The 19,096-nt window shown below is 36.5% G+C and overlaps 1 protein-coding gene across 1 annotated transcript in view; it reads right to left on the reverse strand.

The window, feature by feature from the left end:
• Positions 1-2,162: 2,162 nt before the first annotated feature.
• LOC150088768 (calcium-activated chloride channel regulator 1-like) overlaps positions 2,163-19,096 on the reverse strand; it is a 179,671-nt gene continuing 162,737 nt past the window's right edge. The window contains exons 13-14 of the mRNA XM_090370317.1: positions 17,638-17,895; positions 2,163-2,737 (exon numbers count right to left, since the gene is read on the reverse strand). Coding sequence (XP_090226443.1) covers positions 2,163-2,737; positions 17,638-17,895 — 833 coding nt within the window. The remainder of the gene's footprint in view (positions 2,738-17,637; positions 17,896-19,096) is intronic.

Genomic DNA, 19,096 nt, shown 5'->3' on the forward strand with positions numbered 1-19,096 from the left:
TTTAATTGCCAATGAAGTTCGACAAGATTAATAGATTTTACTGATTAATTTCACATAACAATGGCGGCTGTTTATGAACGGTAAACACGTGGATTTGATACACTTTCCGATACTAAGTAATACCTACAAATCTCTATCTAAGTTACTTTAACTTTAAGTACCGTAAATAGGAATATAAAGCTACTCTAGAAATAAGTTAATATGTCAATTTAAACTAATAAAGCAGAAAATAAATCAGAAAAAACTTCTCTGTTCCAAGAGCAGCAGAAAGGCACGTCCGCACAGGAAACTCTCGTCCTCAATATCCTACTTAAGTAAATCTGCAGATCTCTTACTCTTAAGGTCATTAGTGCCGTGTACATTATTACCTTTTGTGCTCTTAAAAGATGATATCTGCCTTACAACATCATCAACCTTCGCCCCTGGCAGACATACCCTGGTCCTGTTCCAGCTATCCTTTTTGCATAATATATTCCCTGTCTCCCTGACAATAGCTAATAGCTGTGGAACCAATGCATTCTGCCTTGGAGATTGCCACTGTGTTGCCTGATGCACAGGAGTGAGCTCTGGCATTGATTTGGGCACCTGAGAGCTTCATGGGCCCTCATTAATTTCTTCGAGGGCATCTACCCTGCATCTCAAACTCTCATAGATGCCTGTCAGAATGCTGAGTTGGCGTCTAATTTCTTCACAGCCTCTGCAACTAGCACACACAAAGACATTCTCCTTGGCTAGATCATGTCCTGTTCTAAACAGGTCTGCAAACATTTCACATTTCATACATTTTTTTTTAGACTGCGATTTGCTGGAGAATCGCCTTCTTCGGTTCTCCCCCTGACCCACAGCACTCGGGCTATTCTGTGATCGTTGCTTTGCTGCTCTAGTGTGGTTCATAATTCCATTTAAGTATAATTTAATTAGCAATCAAATTTAATAAGATTAATATTTTGCTGATTAATTGATAATACTATACTAATCAACAGATTTCTAAAACAGTGCTACGTATTTCGCTATTTCGTATCGTATAATACTGGCGGCAAGTTACGAACAGTAACATCTATGGACACTAAGTATTAACTTTCAAAATTATCTAAATTCAAATAAACCAAGGTTCTCGACTAGGACTATAATGCTACTTATAGAAAATAATTTAGTATAACAATTAAGTCAATAAAACAACTAAATATATATAAAAACTCTGGCGTTTGCCAGAGCTACAAAAATCTTGGCCAATATGGTAATCAATTACTGGGTATATGCCATCAACTCCAGGAGCCTTACTCATACTTTAAGCTCAGAAGTTGTTCTTAATAAGTAATCTTCTGAAATTTCAATATTGCTAGTTTTCTGCATCCCAGCATCAGTTGCATAGTTTCTCTTCAGCATAAAGGGTCTTTCATCTGTAAATATTGATGCAGAGTACGTTTACAATTCTTCTGCGAAATCAGCTGGGTTATCAAGACTGTTCTGTATCCACTACGCAAGGGATCTGATCTGATTTATTCATTTTTTCCTTTGTTTTTATATATGTGAAACTCCTTGTTCCTGTTCTATACCTCTTGGCAATATCTACCTTTCTGTAAATCTAAAGTTTTTGAAATCTTTCTGGTATGTCGTGCCATCTTTTATCTGTGTTTTGAACTAATTGAAAACATAGTTTATAATAGATGGCAGCATGAAAATAAAAGATTTCACTTGTTGACCTTAGTTTTTCAACTTGGGTTCACAAAAGCCAAAATAGAAGGTCTATAGAATTCATTTCCAGTTGATAAAATTGAATCCAGTGATACATAGATAGGTGTAAAGAATATTACTGCATCAAAAAAAGTGATGAGTTTTTTTTATTTTTTATTTTTACAAATATAAAAAAAATGTAATTTGATTTTTTTACAGTAAATTTACACTAGTGTTGAGCAATAAAGTTAATATTTTAAAATATTTTGTACAAAGTTTTCATTATTTCAAAATTGATGTGTATAAAAATTGAACTTGCAATACAAACATAACAATATTTATTATTATAAATCTGTACATAAAACCTGTTGATCAATATTAACTGTTTCCATAATGTTGAGTAAAAGTTTTATTTTTTTTAAAGATCAGTGAACTGATTGAATGTAGAAATAAAGATATGTACAAACTGTCTTAAATACTTTTCACTGTTACTCGATATTTTCATGTCTTGAATATTGCAATCGTTTTCTACGCATGTATAGCAAGACACCACCAATAATTGCAATCACTACTATGACAGCCACTACAACTCCAGCAACAATTCCAGCTGTATTTTTCTTATGAGGTGCTTTAGTAGTCGGCTGTGAGGCAGTTCCCGTAACAGGTTCGGTCACATTTCCCGTAACAGGTTCGGTCACATTTCCCGTAACAGGTTCGGTCACATTTCCTGTAGTAGGTTCGGTCACATTTCCTGTAGTAGGTTCGGTCACTGTAGTAGGTTTCTTTTCTCTGTATCCATAATGGGCAGGGGCAATATTAGAAACTGATCCCTTATTTTTGCTTGTCCCAACTCTTAGGGCAAAATAACAATCTATTATATCATTTTTATTTTTGATTTGATTCTTACTTGAGGAGATATTCACTGTTATTTCTTGCTTGTAACCTGGTTTCACTGGTGTTAGAGTACCATTGATAATGTCACTAGTTTTGATTATTGTGCCAATTTCAAAATTTTTGACTATCATTTCTTCTTTATATTGATACCGTAGCTGGATATTTGTTCCTTTAAAAAAAAAGGTTAGTTATGGTTAGTTACTTAACTCATTTTCAAAGTTAATTTAATAATAGTGAAAGAACTATAATTTGTAAATAAACACTGAAATCCAACTTTGAGTGAGATTTATAGATGATCTAGTAATCTGAAATAATGGTAAGGACTTTATTTCCATGATTATTTAAATGGCTAAGTTAAAGAAAGCCAACACAAGAACGACGAGAAACGTCGGATAACTTGAGCAGAAAATTAGTTTCCAGACACTGGACTCTAGCGCTGCTTGCTCGGTAAACAGACAGTAGGTGTTATTGGTCTGGAGCCGAAATCAAGAAGGATATATTGATTTACAGGTAGGCGTGGCAAACGAAATGATTGGTGGTGGGTGCGAAGATGACAAGCTACTGTATAGTCATTGGTTGCATTATAATGTGTATTTATGAGTAAAGGATGGCTCATAATAGTTTTGTGATGAACGGTAAACAGGTAATAATAGCGACGAATCTTTTAAAGATGGAAGAACTTTGTAAGGAATATAAAAACGTTGGTTGATTTTTTGATGAAAACTAAATTAATAAAAGTTTCGTTCTGTTCATTTTTATGTTCTTTATTATGTTTTTTTCTCATTATTAAAAGCACATTTTTGGAGTTCACGAGTGTTTTTAATATACTGTTGATTTAGGTTTGGTTACGAAAAAAGGAAAAGTTTTCATTATTTTTCGTTATATTTTGTAACCTGACCTTAAATGGTAGGTTAGGAAATAATAGAAAAGGTTTCCTTATATTTCGTGACCTAACCTTAAATGTTAGGTTAGGAAATAATAGAAAAAGAAATAAATAAATAAATATAAAGCTATCATTAGAGGCAGCAAAATGCACATCCTCCACACGATGCCCAGTACATAACAGATAATTAATATAAAAATAAATACATATGCCAGTAGCATGGCAAAACTGTAGAGCGAAAATTAACATAAAAATTAAATCAACAGGGAGGGGGAAAGTAAAGGTAACAAGACTGAAACTGGTCAAAAGTCTCCATTTAATTTAGAAGTTCAATTAAATCCATTTTAAATTTAAAATATAAAGCCAATTATATAATAATTTATCGGCACCCCCCTTGTAAGGTACCAGTTCCAAGAGACGTGAAATATCACCAGAACGGGACTAAAACGTCACTCTAGTTTTGTCATGCTACTGGCATATGTATTTATTTTTATATTAATTATCTGTTATATATATATATATATATATATATATAAAACTGATATTAAATCAAAATTAATGCCAGTAGCATGGCAAAACTGTTGAGCGAAAATAATAAATTAAATATAATGATTAATCAACAGGGAGGGAAAAGAAAAGGTGAGACTAAAAATTGTAGCAGCAAATCTCCAACTAATTTAGAAAATCCAATTTAAAATAATAAATCAATTTTAAAATTTAGAGCCAATTACATAAGAATTTAATGGCACCCACCCCCCTCGTAAGGTGCCAGTTCCAAATTACGTAAAATATCACAAATAGAGACTAAACTACAATAAAATAAAACCAAAATAACAAAAATAGACTGACCATTATTGGCCTTGTGGTCCTCCATTGATATGGGGCATAATGGTCAGTCCATTTTTGTTATTTTGGTTTTATTTTATTGTAGTTAGTTTAGTCTCTCTTTGTGATATTTCATGTAATTTGGAACTAGCACCTTACGAGGGGGATGCCGTTAAATTCTTATGTAATTGGCTCTAAATTTTAAAATTGATTTATTATTTTGAATTGGATTTTCTAAATTAGTTGGAGATTTTCTGCTACAATTTTTAGTCTCACCTTTTCTTTTCCCTCTCTGTTGATTAATCATTACAATTTTCAGTGAACAGTTTTGCCATGCTAGTGGCATTAATTTTGATTTAATATTTAATATCAGTTATACATTGGGCATCATGTGGAGGAATGTGCATTTTGCTGCCTCTAATGATAGCTTTATATTTATTTTCTTAATTTTCATATTATATTTTTTACTATTTTTTAACTACTTCATTATGTTTATATATATATAGTGAATAGCTATTGAGGTGTTGATTGAAGGTATGATACTTGTGTATCCGCACGAGTGTCTTTAAAAATAAAAGTACAGTAATAAAAAAATCAATATTTTGTTAATAAACAATTTATGTGCTAGTCCACCCATGATTCTAAAGAAAAAAGTTTAGGTTACCCCCTCCATTTTGGGAGGGGTTCAAGTGGAGGGAACCTGACCTTTTTTCACCATTATGGAAAGTGTTCATTAGAGCAAGTTACCATTAGTGCTTCTGAGTGCTACTAAAGTGATACTAAACCTGTTGTTGTGTGTTGCGCGTTCGTGCACCAATCAGCACATTGTTTGCCATGCCTGCCTGTCAAGCAATACAGTATATTGTTCTCGACTTTGCTCCAGACTGATAACACCTACCGTCTGTTTACCAAGCGAGCAGCGCTAGAGTGCCGTATTGGGGAAACTAATTTTCCGCTTAAGTTATCTGACGTTTCTCGTCGTTCTCGACTAAGTAATAAAGTCACTTAGACAAATAACTAAGTAATTACATTACTTAGTTATTTGGGAAAGTTATTTTCCAGTTAGAAAAATCTTGTAAAAGTAATTTCATTTCATGTTCAGAAGAAATAACCTGTGTTGTTGCTTTTTTTTTTTTTATAAGTTTTTCTGTTAAAGAAAAAAAAATCTAAATGAAAAATTGATTAAAAAAAAATAATTATTAGAGAATTAGCTTAGGTTTCTGGCTTGTAAATGTTTTAATTGGAGCACGAATTGCAATACTAATTACTGGAATTTTCAGCAGCAAAAACTAGGAATTCAAGTGCTTTGAAAATAGAGATTCAGATGATTTGAGTTTTTACTTTTTTAGTAGAGTGTAGTAGAGTTAGGATAGCATATTCTCCTTCATTTTTTATTATTATTATTAGCTATATGGTGCAAGGAAGCCTGAGGCTTATGCTGCAACAGCCAAAATAAATTGAGAGAGAGAGAGAGAGAGAGAGAATTTCAGTGCCTTCTTTGCTTTATGAAAATGAATATTGGGCAAAGGTAAAGAAAGCCAACACGAGAACCACAGGAAACTTCTGCTAACTTACGCGGAAAATTAGTTTCCCGATGCTGCATTCTAATGCTGCTCACTCGGTAAACAGACAGTAGGTGTTATTGGTGTGGAGCAGAAGTCGAGAACGATATATTGATTGACAGGTAGGCATGGCAAACAATGCTCATTGGTGCGTGAGCAAAACAGACGATAACATCGGTTTGGTATCACTTGCTCTAATCTCAGAAGCACTAATGGTCACTTGCCTCAATGGTAACTTGTCCTAATGAACACTTTCCATAATGGTGAAAAAAGATCAGATTACCTCCACTTGAATTCCATGGGAGCTTGAACCCCTCCCAAAGTGGAGGAGGTAACCTGACCGTTTTTTCTTTAGAATCATGGGTGGACTAGCGCATAAACTGTTTATTAACGAAAAATTAATTTTTTATTACAATATTTTTATTTTTAAAGACACTTGCACGTATCATAATGTCAATCAATACCTCAATAGCTATTCACAATATATATATATATATATATATGAAGAATCTTTCTTTCCCTATTATTTCCTAACCTAACCTTTTAAGGTTAGGTAACAAAATATAAGGAAGCGTTTTCTATTATTTCCTAAACTACCATTTAAAGTCAGGTTTTGAAATGAAATGAAAAATAAAAAAACCTTTTCCTTTTTTCGTAACCAAACGTAACCTACAGAGCCGTACTGAGGGTGAGGCGAACGAGGCTCCTGCCTCAGATTAAAAGCTGAAAGGGGGTGCCAAAAGAAAGATTAAATAATTGCTAACGTTGCCATGATTAACAGTAGGGTGCATTTTAGTACCTTGCCTCAGGTACTAAAATGGCTCGCCACGGCCCTAAAAACCTAAATCAATAATATAGTCAAAACGCTCATGAACTCAAAAATCTGCTTTTAATAATGAGAAAAAAAACAGGCGAAGGTAAAGAAAGCCTGCACGAGAAGCACGCAAAAGTTCGATGAAATTTACCGGTAAAAGTAGTGTGCCGTAATGGCATTTGTATTGTTGCTCGCTCAGTAAACATACAGTGGGTGTTATTGGTCAGGAGTAGAAATTGAATCCCATGGGAGATTGAACCTCCTGAAGTGGAGGGGGTAACCTAACCTTTATTTTCTTTAGAATAACTGGTGGACTAGTGGATAAATTGTTTATTAAAAAAAAAAAAAAGCAAAGGAAGCCCACACGAGAAGCACGGCAAACTTCAAAAAATTTTTTACCGGTGAAACTACGTTCCGAACATTTTTTACGACACCAGAACTTCCAGTATGAGCCTTGATTCAATGTTCGTGATTCAATCAGCGATTCTAAAGAAAAAAAGTCAGGTTAACCCCCTCCACTTCTGGAGGGTTTCAAGCTCCCGGGGGATTCAACTTCTAATCCAGACAGATAACATCCACCGTCTGTTTACCAAGCGAGCAGAAATACAAATGCCGTTACGGTAAAGTACTCTTACTGGTAAATTTCATCAAACTTTTGCGTGCTTCTCGTGCAGGCTTTCTTTACCTTAGCCAAAAAACATAATGAAGAACATAAAAATGAATGGAATGGAACTTTAAAAAAAAAAAAAAAAAAATCATGAATACAAATATAGTTGGACCTATTCGCAATTTGAGTAATAATATTCTGAAAAGTATCTTCATGATTTTTCCCATAAATTTGACGTCCCATGTATTCATTCATGTGGCCCGTCAACATATCTTTACAACTGCCATTTTGTCACATCACACTTTTTAGTCTGTTCCACTGGGCTTTGATGTTATTCGTATGTGGACCTACAAAATGTTCCTTGTGTTTCACCGTTAAATGTTTGTAATTATTTTTTCTAAGGCTGTAATATGCCTATATTCACGCCATTCATCTGTTATGATGATAATATTTTTCTTCTACCTTTCTAATTTTTTCTTTTTAACAGGAGAGACTGCTTCTACAGGGATGGGATACACTTAAACAGAAAAGGTGCAAGAATATTTGCTGATGCTATCGAGGCAGTGTTAGGTGGGTTGGAAAACTGCTAGCTTGGGGGGGGGATACAAGGACTAATAGATTAACAGTAGCCACTGGCAGAGGTGAAAGTGATTCGTGCACTTCTATTGGAATGAGCAGAACCCTGGAAAACAAGATGCAGGATGTTTCTGAGACTGCTGGTAGTCTTTGCGGTACAAGTAAACACATGGGTTGTGTTAGGGTAGCTAAGAATAGGAACAGGTGCATGTATACTTGCGTGAACACCAATGCTAGGAGTTTGGTAAATAAATTTGATGAATTTGAGGTATTGCTCAAAGCATCAAAGGTGGATATTGTTGGGATATCACAGACGTGGTGTCACACAGATATAAGGAATGCAGAACTAGGATTTGGGGAGTACAACGTCTACAGAAAGGACAGAAAGGACAGACAGGATAGGAAGAGAGGAGGGGGTTATGCTATTAGTTAAGAAACACATAAAATCCAAGGAAGTGAAGCCAGTCGACATCGCTGGACAGTGCAGTGTCGAGTCAGTTTGGTGTGACATAAGCATTGGGATATCAAAATTGAGAGTAGGAGTTTGCTAGAGGCCTAATGACTCTGATGAGTATAATAAGAAAATGTACAGAGAAATAGGGTGGGCCAATAAATCAGTCTTATAATGGGAGATTTTAATTTCCCAGATATTGATTGGAATTTGTGGGTTGGTCACTCACACACTAGCGAGGCATTTGTGGATTTATTGGAAGATTGTTTTCTACATTAGCATGTTCGGGAGGCAACTAGAGGGAGTAATATACTTGATTTGATTATCAGTAGTGATTCTTCATGCATTAAGAATCTGCAGATAAAGGAACCATAGGTGGCAGTGATCACAGTGTGCTGAAGTGGGATTTACTCAAAAAGGTAACTACCATCAGGGATAAAGGGAAGAGTTATTGCTTTCGTAAAGGCGACTACGATGGTCTGAGACAGTATTTAAATTCTATACAGTGGGACCAACTGATGATGTTACCAACAGCAAATTCAAAATGGGAAGCATTCAAAGAAATCTTGGACGCTATTAGGCTGTACATACCAACTAAGAAATATTGTTCAAGGTTTAGGCCTAAATGGATGTCAGATGAACTAATGAGACACATGGCAGAGAAAAAAAAATGCATGGGCTACATATAAATTAACACATGACACAGAAGCCTATGATAGATATAAGCTGGTCTCTAACCAAGTCACAAAGGAGGTTAGGCAGGCAAAGGCAGATTATGAGAAATCTTTGGCAAAGGATGCAAAGAAAAATAGCAAAGAGTTCTTTACTTATGTAAACTCTAGAAGGAAGGGGATGAATCAGATTGGTCCACTTGATATCGATGGTTCAACTATTGATGATCCTGCTCAGATAGCTAACAAACTAAATGAATATTTTGCATCGACATCCACATATGAGGAGTTATTCAGCGAGGGGAATGCCAGAGGTGTATTCATCTCTGGCAGTAAGCTAGATAATCTTGTAATAACTGAGAGTAAAGTGGAGGAGAAATTGTTGAAGATAAACACAAGAAAGGCCCCTGGGGTGGATGGGATCTATCCAGTTATATTAAAGGAGGCAGCAAAGGAAGTAAGCAAACCCTTAGCCATAATTATGAGAGCTTCCTTGGACTCAGGGGAGGTACCCATAGACTGGAGATGTGCAAATGTGACCCCAATTCACAAAGGAGGATCAAAGGCTGACACAAGTAATTATAGACCTGTCAGTTTAACTTCTGTTCCAGGAAAATTAATGGAGGCACTGGTTAAAGAAGCACTGCAGGATCATCTAGACAAGACTTCAGTTATAGCTCGGACACAGCATGGTTTTGTTAAGGGGAAGTCTTGCTTGACCAATTTGATTGGATACTATGATGCAGTCACAAAAAGCTGGATGCGGGGAATAACTTTGATATTATATACTTGGATCTTAGAAAGGCTTTTGATACTGTTGCACATGGAAGACTGCTGCACAAATTGGAGCAGTGGCGCATTGGAGGCAAATTGCTGCTATGGATAAAGGGGTGGTTGAGGGGGAGAAGACAGAGAGTGGTAATCAGTGGACACTGCTCATCATGGACTAATGTTATTAGTGGAGTCCCTCAGGGTTCAGTGTTGGGTCCATTATTGTTTTCTGTATTTATAAATAATATAGATGATGGTATATCAAGCTTAATGTCCAAGTTTGCAGACGATACAAAGGTTGGCAGAGTTGTTAAGAACACTACTGACGCTATGCTGCTGCAACAGGATCTGGAAAGGTTGCACAGATGGGCTGAGAGGTGGCAAATGAAGTTTAACATTGACAAATGTAAAGTACTACATATGGGAAACAGCAACCCCAGAGCAACGTATCAACTCTGTGGTACTACACTGGCAGTGGTAGAGAATGAAAAGGACCTGGGGGTAATTGTGCAGGCAGATATGAAGTTCTCTGAGCAGTACAGATGGACTACAAGAGTAGCTGATGGTGTCTTGTCAATGATATACAGGAATTTTTCTAGCAGGGATAAGGAGGTGATTATTCCCTTGTATAAGGCAATGGTCAGGCCACACCTTGAGTACTGTATACAGGTCTGGAGGCCTCATTTCAAGAAGGATGTAGAGCTGCTGGAACGAGTACCGAGAAGGGCAACAAGATTAGTGAATGGAACAAAGGGTTGCTCTTACGAAGAAAGGCTTACGTTTTGCAAATTACAGTGTCTGGGGACTAGGCACCGGCAAGGTGATCTGATAGAGGTGTATAAAGCCTCGAATGGTTTGAGCATGCCCAATGCTGATGGGATTCTTCCTCTTGCTCAGAATAATCACCTGAGATTGCATAAATTGAAATTGAGGAAAGACAGATGTAGGATAGATGTGCAGAAATTTGCCTTTAGACAGCGTGTAGTTGGTTGGTGGAACAGACTTCCATCCCTTGTTGTGGAGGTTGATAGCGTAAATAAATTTAAGGCTCAGCTGGACAGGTATTTCGAACGAACGGAGGGGTGAAGTGGAATTTTTTTTTTTTTTTGGCTGATGCTCCATAAGCTTGCTTTCTTGCATCATATGCCTCTACTAATGCTAATAATGCATAAAAGATTTTGCTTTCCGATTTTTTATGAATTTCATGAAGATGAATTTTGATTTTCTTTCAAATACTCCAAACACCCATTTCTTCTTAGCATTTCGTCCTCTGTGATGTTTTGGTTTCACCAATACAGTTTCGTCTGCTTCTATAATTTCCCCCAATCCACCTAACTCAATGGGTTTTTAAAACAAGTGCAATTTGCAAATATCTCTTAATTTCTTATAAAACTTAATTGCTGTTACTTTAGAAATCTCCAGATGGAATGCTGTCATAGTTACTGGCGTGCATGTTGATCATTGTTCCTAAAACAGTACAATTTCGGTCTTATTAATTTAGTTTACATCAAAAAATCAACCAACGTTTTATTTTCCTTAAAAATTTCTTCCATCTTTAAAAGATTCATCCCTACTATTACCAGTTTACCGTTCATTACAAAACTAATTATGCACCGTTCTTTACTCATAAATACACATCATAATGCCAACCAATGACTACACAGTAGCTTGTCATCTCTCGTGCCAACCACCAATCATTTCATCGCTTGACACGCCTACCTGTCAATCAATATATCATTCTCGACTTCTGCTCTAGACTGATAACATTAGCATTAGTAGAGGCATTTGATGCAAGAAAGCAAGCTTATGCAGCATCAGCCAAAAAAAAAAAAAAAAAAGCACTTCCACTTCACCCCTCTGTTCGTTTAAAATACCTGTCCAGCTGAGCCTTAAACTTATTTAGGCTATCAACTTCCACGACAAGGGATGGAAGTCTGTTCCACCAACCAACCACCCGCTGGCTAAAGGCAAATTTCCGCACGTCTATCCTACATCTGTCTTTCCTCAACTTGAATTTATGCCCTCTCAGGTGATTATTCTGAGCGAGAGGAAGAATCCCATCAGCATTGAGCATGCTCAAACCATTCAAAGCTTTATACACCTCTATCAGATCACCTCGCTGGTGCCTCGCTGCAAATCTTAAGCCCTTTGTTCCATTCACTAATCTTGTTGCCCTTCTCTGTACTCGTTCCAGCAGCTCTACATCCTTCTTGAAATGAGGCCTCCAGACCTGTATACATTACTCTAGGTGTGGCCTGACCATTGCCTTATACAAGGGAATAATCACCTCCTTATCCCTGCTAGAAAAATTCCTATATATCATTGACAATACACCATGAGCTACTCTTGCAGCCCGTCTGCACTGCTCAGAGAACTTCATATAAGCCTGCACAACCACCCCCAGGTCCCTTTCATTCTCTACCACTGTCAGTGTTGTACCACACAGTTGATAAGTTGCTCTTGGGTTGCTGTTTCCCATGTGTAGTACTTTACATTTGTCAATGTTAAACTTCATTTGCCACCTCTCAGCCCATCTGCTCAACCTTTCCAGATCCTGTTGCAGTAGCATAGTGTCAGTAGTGTCCTTGACAACCCTGCCTACCTTTGTATCGTCTGCAAACTTGGACATTAAGCTTGATATACCATCATCAATATCATTTATGAATACAGAAAACAATAATGGACCCAACACTGAGCCCTGAGGGACTCCACTAATAACATTAGTCCACGACGAGCAGTGTCCATTGATTACCACTCTCTGTCTTCTCCCCCTCAGCCACCCCTTTATCCACAGCAGCAATTTGCCTCCAATGTCACACTGCTCCAATTTGTGCAGCAGTCTTCCATGTGCAACAGTATCAAAAGCCTTTCTAAGATCCAAGTATATAATATCAAAGTTATTCCCTGCATCCAGTTCCTTTGTGACTGCATCATAGTATCCAATCAAATTGGTCAAGCAAGACTTCCCCTTAACAAAACCATGCTGTGTCCGAGCTATAACTGAAGTCTTGTCTAAATGATCCTGCAGTGCTTCTTTAACTAGTGCCTCCATTAATTTTCCTGGAACAGAAGTTAAACTCACAGGTCTATAATTACTTGTGTCAGCCTTTGATCCTCCTTTGTGAATTGGGGTCACATTTGCACATCTCCAGTCTGTGGGTACCTCCCCTGAGTCCAAGGAAGCTCTCATAATTATGGCTAAGGGTTTGCTTACTTCCTTTGCTGCCTCCTTTAATATAACTGGATAGATCCCATCCACCCCGGGTGCCTTTCTTGTGTTTATCTTCAACAATTTCTCCTCCACTTTACTCTCAGTTATTACAAGATTCTCTAGCTTACTGCTAGAGTTGAATACACCTCTGGCTTTCCCCTCGCTAAATAACTCCTCATGTGTGAATGTCGATGCAAAATATTCATTTAGTTTGTTAGCTACCTGAGCAGGATCATCAACAGTTGACCCATCGATATCAAGTGGACCAATCTGATTCATCCCCTTCGTTCTAGAGTTTACATAAGTAAAGAACTCTTTGCTGTTTTTCTTTGCATCCCTTGCCAAAGATTTCTCGTAATCTGCCTTCGCCTGCCTAACCTCCTTTGTAACTTGGTTACAGATCAACTTGTATCTATCATAGGCTTCTGTGTCATGTGTTAATTTGTATGTATCCCATGCATGTTTCTTCTCTGCCATATGCCTCATCATAACACCTACCGTCTGTTTACCGAGTGAGCAGCACTAGAGTATCGCATCGGGAAACTAATTTTCTGGGTAAGTTAGCTGATGTTTTCAGTGGTTCTCGTGTTGGCTTTCTTTACCTTAGCCGAATATTGTATCAGTGGCAACTAAAACTATGTCAAACTAGATGTTATTTAGTAGAAAAGTAGAAAATTTAGTACCAAGGAAAAAAACAAACAAACCAAAGACAATTTTTATTTTGAAATAAGTCTTAAAATAAAACATTTATAAAAATATATACAATTAAAAAATAATTTAATTTTTATTTATTAATAAAAATGTCTCCTGTCTACACTGCTTAGAGAACTCTCTGTTCACCCATACTTTTGTGTTCTCCTAAATCTAATTCTTTCTCTACTTTTTAATTCAATCCTACCAAGTGTACAAGTTATTTTGGGGTTGCTATTCCACAAGTGTAAGGATTTGCATGTTGTTGCATTGAAACATACCTGACAATTTTCATTTTTATGCCATGATGGGAAAATTTGTATAATGCATGTAAAACTGCCAATCTTCCCTTTCATAACAGAATCCAAGACCAGCTGCTGAAGTCATAAATTTTACTTTGAATAATGTATCCACATCAGCCAGGCAATCCATCCTCCCTAGACTAAGCAACTTCTATCTCGTGATTTCAATCTTAGAAATTGACTGAAAAGTCAAGCCGTCCCCATGTACGCATCGACAACTCTTTGCAGTACACTGAGCTGAATATGCTGGCTTCTTGCCAGTACACACAAATGGTTCAGAATTTGAAGTATCTCTGGGATCCAGTTGTGTTTTCTCAAAGAAAACTATCTGCATATGGATTTCCATGAATGTAGATACATTACAGAGAGCTCAGGGTGGTCGTCCCAAGGGTGCAAGGGGTGCACTGCACCTGGGTGTCAGCATTCAAGGGGCACCTAAAACTTGCGCACACATATGAAGAAAATTTTAAAGGGAGGCATCAAATTTCAATTGGCACCCAGCCGCCACATAACCTAGGAATGCCCCTGACAGAGCTGCATGCAATAGAACTGGCTGTGGATCATATAAAATTCTGCCAATATCAAAGGGGTATGTTATATACCGATTCTCTGAGTGTATTGCAGGCTTTATCAGAAATGTGATACACTCTTTATTCAGTGTTGTGTCAGATACAGCAAATGCTACATTTTTTTTTTTTTTTCAGTCAAACTTTGGACTAAAGTAAAGAAAGGCAATATGAGAACCACAGCAAACTATGGGAAACTTATCAGACAAACTGGTTTGCCATTACTGCACTTTAGTGCTGCTCGCTCAGTAAACAGTGCATGTTATAAGTCTAGAGCAGAAGTTGAGAACGATATATTGATTGACATGTAGGTGTGACAGACGATGTACTGACTGTTGTGTGAACACAACAGACAATAGCATCACAGCATTAAGTGATTGACATTATGATAAGTATATATATACATTTGATAGTAGCATGTGGGGTAAATTTCTCTTATTCTTCTACAAGTATACATATAAAGAATCTTTCTTTTTATTTCATAACCTAACCTTAAAGGTTAGGTTAGGAAAAAAGGAAAAGGTTTCTTTATTTTTCATTATATTTTCTAACCTGACTTTAAACGTTAGGTTATGAAATACAGTAGGCCCTTGATTTAACAGACCCCAATTTAACGAACAAAAAATTTCTGTCCTAAAGTAAAAATTTAGAACCTATTTATATCTGATAGTGTCGCACATCAGACAGCACATCTGTCTGATGTGCGACGCTATCAGACAGATGTACTGAAAATTCCTTCTCATGAAATAAAGGCTGTTTTACTGCTAGATAATGCACCTGCCCACCCTAATGCCAAGAGGTTAGTTAGCAGGGATGGGAGAATTAATTGTGTTTTTCTGAATCCTAACACTACTTCACTGATACAGCCGATGGATCAGATGTAATCATTGCATGTAAGAGGTTGTATAAGAAGTTTTTGGAAGAGGTGATGGTTGTTTTGGAAGAAACAGAATACACAGAAGAAGCTACAAGAGGCATCAGGACACTGCAAAATTTACATGCATACAATGTCAGATCTGCTATCTTCAACTTAGCAGCTGCGTGGAAAGATATGAAGATTACTACCTTGGACAATACTTGGAAGAAGTTGTTGTACGACGTAGAACCTGAAATTCACTTTGAGGGAGTTGAGGCGTCTAATTTTTGGGACCCTCTTCTGAGAGCTGGCAACAAAAGTGCAACCGAGAATGATGTGGAACAGTGGCTCGAGGAAAAGGTTTCCTTGGCTAAAATTCAGAACAGGGTGTGCACTCCAGACGTGGCATTTAATATAGCGTTTTTATTAGATTTTTATTTTGAACTAGTTAAAAAAAGGTTAGGTTAGTTTATGTCACCAATTTGGGACAGATTCATGCATAAAACTGTTTTTGTAATCTATAATATATCATGGTCAATCACTGCCTTCTTTCTGATACTCTGGAGTGCATACCCTGTTCTGAAGTTTTACCACGTATCATACTGTCAATCACTTAATGCTATGATATTATCATTTGTTGTGTTCACGCACCAATTGGTACATAGTCTGTCACACCTATGTGTCAATCAATATATCGTTCTCGACTTCTACTCCAGACTGATAACACACACCATCTGTTTACTGAACGAGCAGCACTAAAGTGTAGTAGCGGCAAACCGGTTTGTCTGGTAAGTCTCCCATAGTTTTCCGTGGTTCTCGTGTTGGCTTTCTTTACTTTTGCCAAACTTTGATATCTGCTTTTGCTGGATCCCTAGCCATATTGGGATCACAGCAGCTTGTCAGTCCCCTATACAGAAAAGCATTTAATTCATAACAAAATACTTTTACGATGGCAAGAATCATGGCATGGGTACACCATAAATAAACTGTATGAAATAAAGCCTGTAATTATGCCTTGGCACTCTAGTCAGTGCAGGGTCCACCAGGAAGAAGTTATCCTTGTTCAACTCAGCATAGAACATTATCATCTTGTGCATTCCTATCTGCTGAAGAACAATGATCATCCTATGTGTAGATACCATGACACTTTTTTACAGTTTGGCACATTTTAATTGAATATACATTTTTTAGTAATCGGCACCATCTGTCTTTTATCCATCTGATTCAGCTGTGTACACTGATTTTATTGGACAATGATAACATGTTCAGATATATTTATAAATTTTGAAAACATTAATTTAATTTACTGGGCTTTCCACAGTTTTACCTAAAATAACTGCTTTATACTATATTTATATATATATTTATCTTATACCATTTGAATTGGTGTATTATAGCCTTTAGTCACTGGTGTGTCATAAAACAACCATCCAACCAACCAGCTTCCTAGAGAGTTACCAATAGATTAGGTTCAGAGTAATATCTCACAGCCAATCTGCAAAAATTGTTTTAGAGCTGTACCCTTGAAATGTAAGGAATACTGAATCTCCTCATGACAGAAGAGGTGGGGGTTGCCAGAGCTTTTTTCTGGAGACTAAACATGGGTTTCACCACTTCAAGCCTCTAGTAAGAAAAGTGATAATACTGCACTAGATAATGAGGTCACCTTCTACCTAGTATTGCCTGGTGACACAGACGGATGGCATTCCTCTGTATGATTGCTTCCATTATGCCTGATGTGGTGTTTCAGAATTTGGGATACAAATTTACAAATTCATGGGATACACCCAATGTTATTAACAGTCCTACCATCATTAAGGTGCAATTAAAGGATTTGTTAGTTACAGAATTATTGGATTTCACTGATATTAACTCCATCTGAATTACAAGTGGCACCTGAATATCAGTTCCACCAGTGTCCTAAGACTCCCAGGCAGCTATCCCCGTCCTGTTGTACCTGGAAGGATGTCTGTGATAAGCCTTAGGGAACCAATGAACGTTCTTCATTTATGAATGTCCTTCGTTTATACATTTTCTGTCACTGTAAACTCGGTCATAGCTCTTTATTTCCAAAGCACTTTAGTGACAAATGCCATTTCAGTTACACGCTGACTGTATTCTCTGTCAGACTGCTTTGTAACTAGGTGCCCAAATTCAAAATATTTTAACTCTGTAGCATTGAACATTTTAAAATTTCAAGTGTTTTTTGGAGAGAAAAAAAATTGTGGTGCATTACTTTTTGGGCAACCTTCATATCATAAAAGTATATATTAGGAAAACTTACCCTGAATACTGTAGTCTGGAGATGTCCACTGAAGAGTGACAATCAGTTCATCTTCTCTTTTATCCACATTAGTTACTTTTAAATCTGTTACTTTAGTTCCAGGTAGTCCCGTTGTCAGATTATTTTTTAGCAAAAATAAATGTTTATTTCCAGCTCGTTGGAAATATATGCTCTCTCTTTGTATGTTTTCAACATGACCTTCAGGAAAGTTGAAATTATTCCATGTAAAATTTGTGGCAGCACCAGTACTTGGAATTTCTGAAAAGATAATATTTAGAGGTAAAGGATTACATAAAAAAAAATGACAAATTCAAGGATGCTATACATATTAAATCCACTCCACCAAGCAGGTTTTAAAAAAAGAAATGGTTTTATAAGATTCTGTTCTATCCTTTTACGTCTTTTGATTGCGTTATTTCATGGAAATAACGCAATCAATTTGCATTTTTACTGCAAATAATTGTAATAACAATTATTTGCAGTAAAAATGTACTCAGTGCAAATACATGGAAGTTAATTCTTTTTCATGTCTAGGACTACTGTGATATTTGGTGAAGTGTAGTAGCTGCCAAAGGCATCAACAAAACAGCTTTGAAGGATTTTGACTTGCATAAAAATGCAGTTTTAATCTTAATTGTTCACAGCAGCGCAGCAGTGCTGCATTCACAAGATATATATAAATAAATAGATAATAAATATCAGACGAAAGTTTTTCTCCCTGCTATTCACCAATGTTAAAAGTATGGTAAATTTTGTTTTTCTGGAATACTAAAACAGTATTTGGTAGTTAAAATGCTACAGACCAAAAAAATAAAAACTATTAAAATAACTAAAGTCCATGTGAGCCTTAGTTATTTCTCCAGTACGTCTTCAGTTCTGATCTGCATTACTGTTAAAAATTCTTTACAGATCTAATTTTATCCAAAAACAACAGTTTCTTGTAGGAAATATTTATTTGGAATTATAAATAGTATATTCAAATGAATAAAAATAATACTGTAATTATTTTACAGCTGGGTACAAACTGTAGTTTAGTAGTACTCTTAATTATGAGTGGGGTTAAAAAAAAAAGATTTGTATTCACCCAGAAGTAGTTATGATAGAAGGCTGAAACAAACACCATGTATTACACTTTTTCAACATAGTCACCAGACAAAATGACACAGTTTTGCTACCTCTCAATACACTTCTGCAGGCCAGTTTTGTAGATGTCCTCTGACTGTCCTACAAACCATGACTAAATATCTATCCTTTCTGTACAATGTGTACAGAAAGGATAGGAAGGGAGGAGGTGTTATGCTGTTAATTAAGAAAAACATAAAATCAAAAGAAGTGCATCCAGTTGATATAGATGAACAGTGCACTGTTGAGTCAGTTTGGTGTGACATAAGCACTGCGAAAGCAAAAATAAGAGTAGGAGTATGTTATAGGCCTAATGACTTGAATGAGTACAATGAAC

Source organism: Mastigoproctus giganteus, chromosome 3, assembly GCF_048544385.1.
Source record: "Mastigoproctus giganteus isolate SK-2022 chromosome 3, ASM4854438v1, whole genome shotgun sequence".
Taxonomy (NCBI): domain Eukaryota; kingdom Metazoa; phylum Arthropoda; class Arachnida; order Uropygi; family Thelyphonidae; genus Mastigoproctus; species Mastigoproctus giganteus.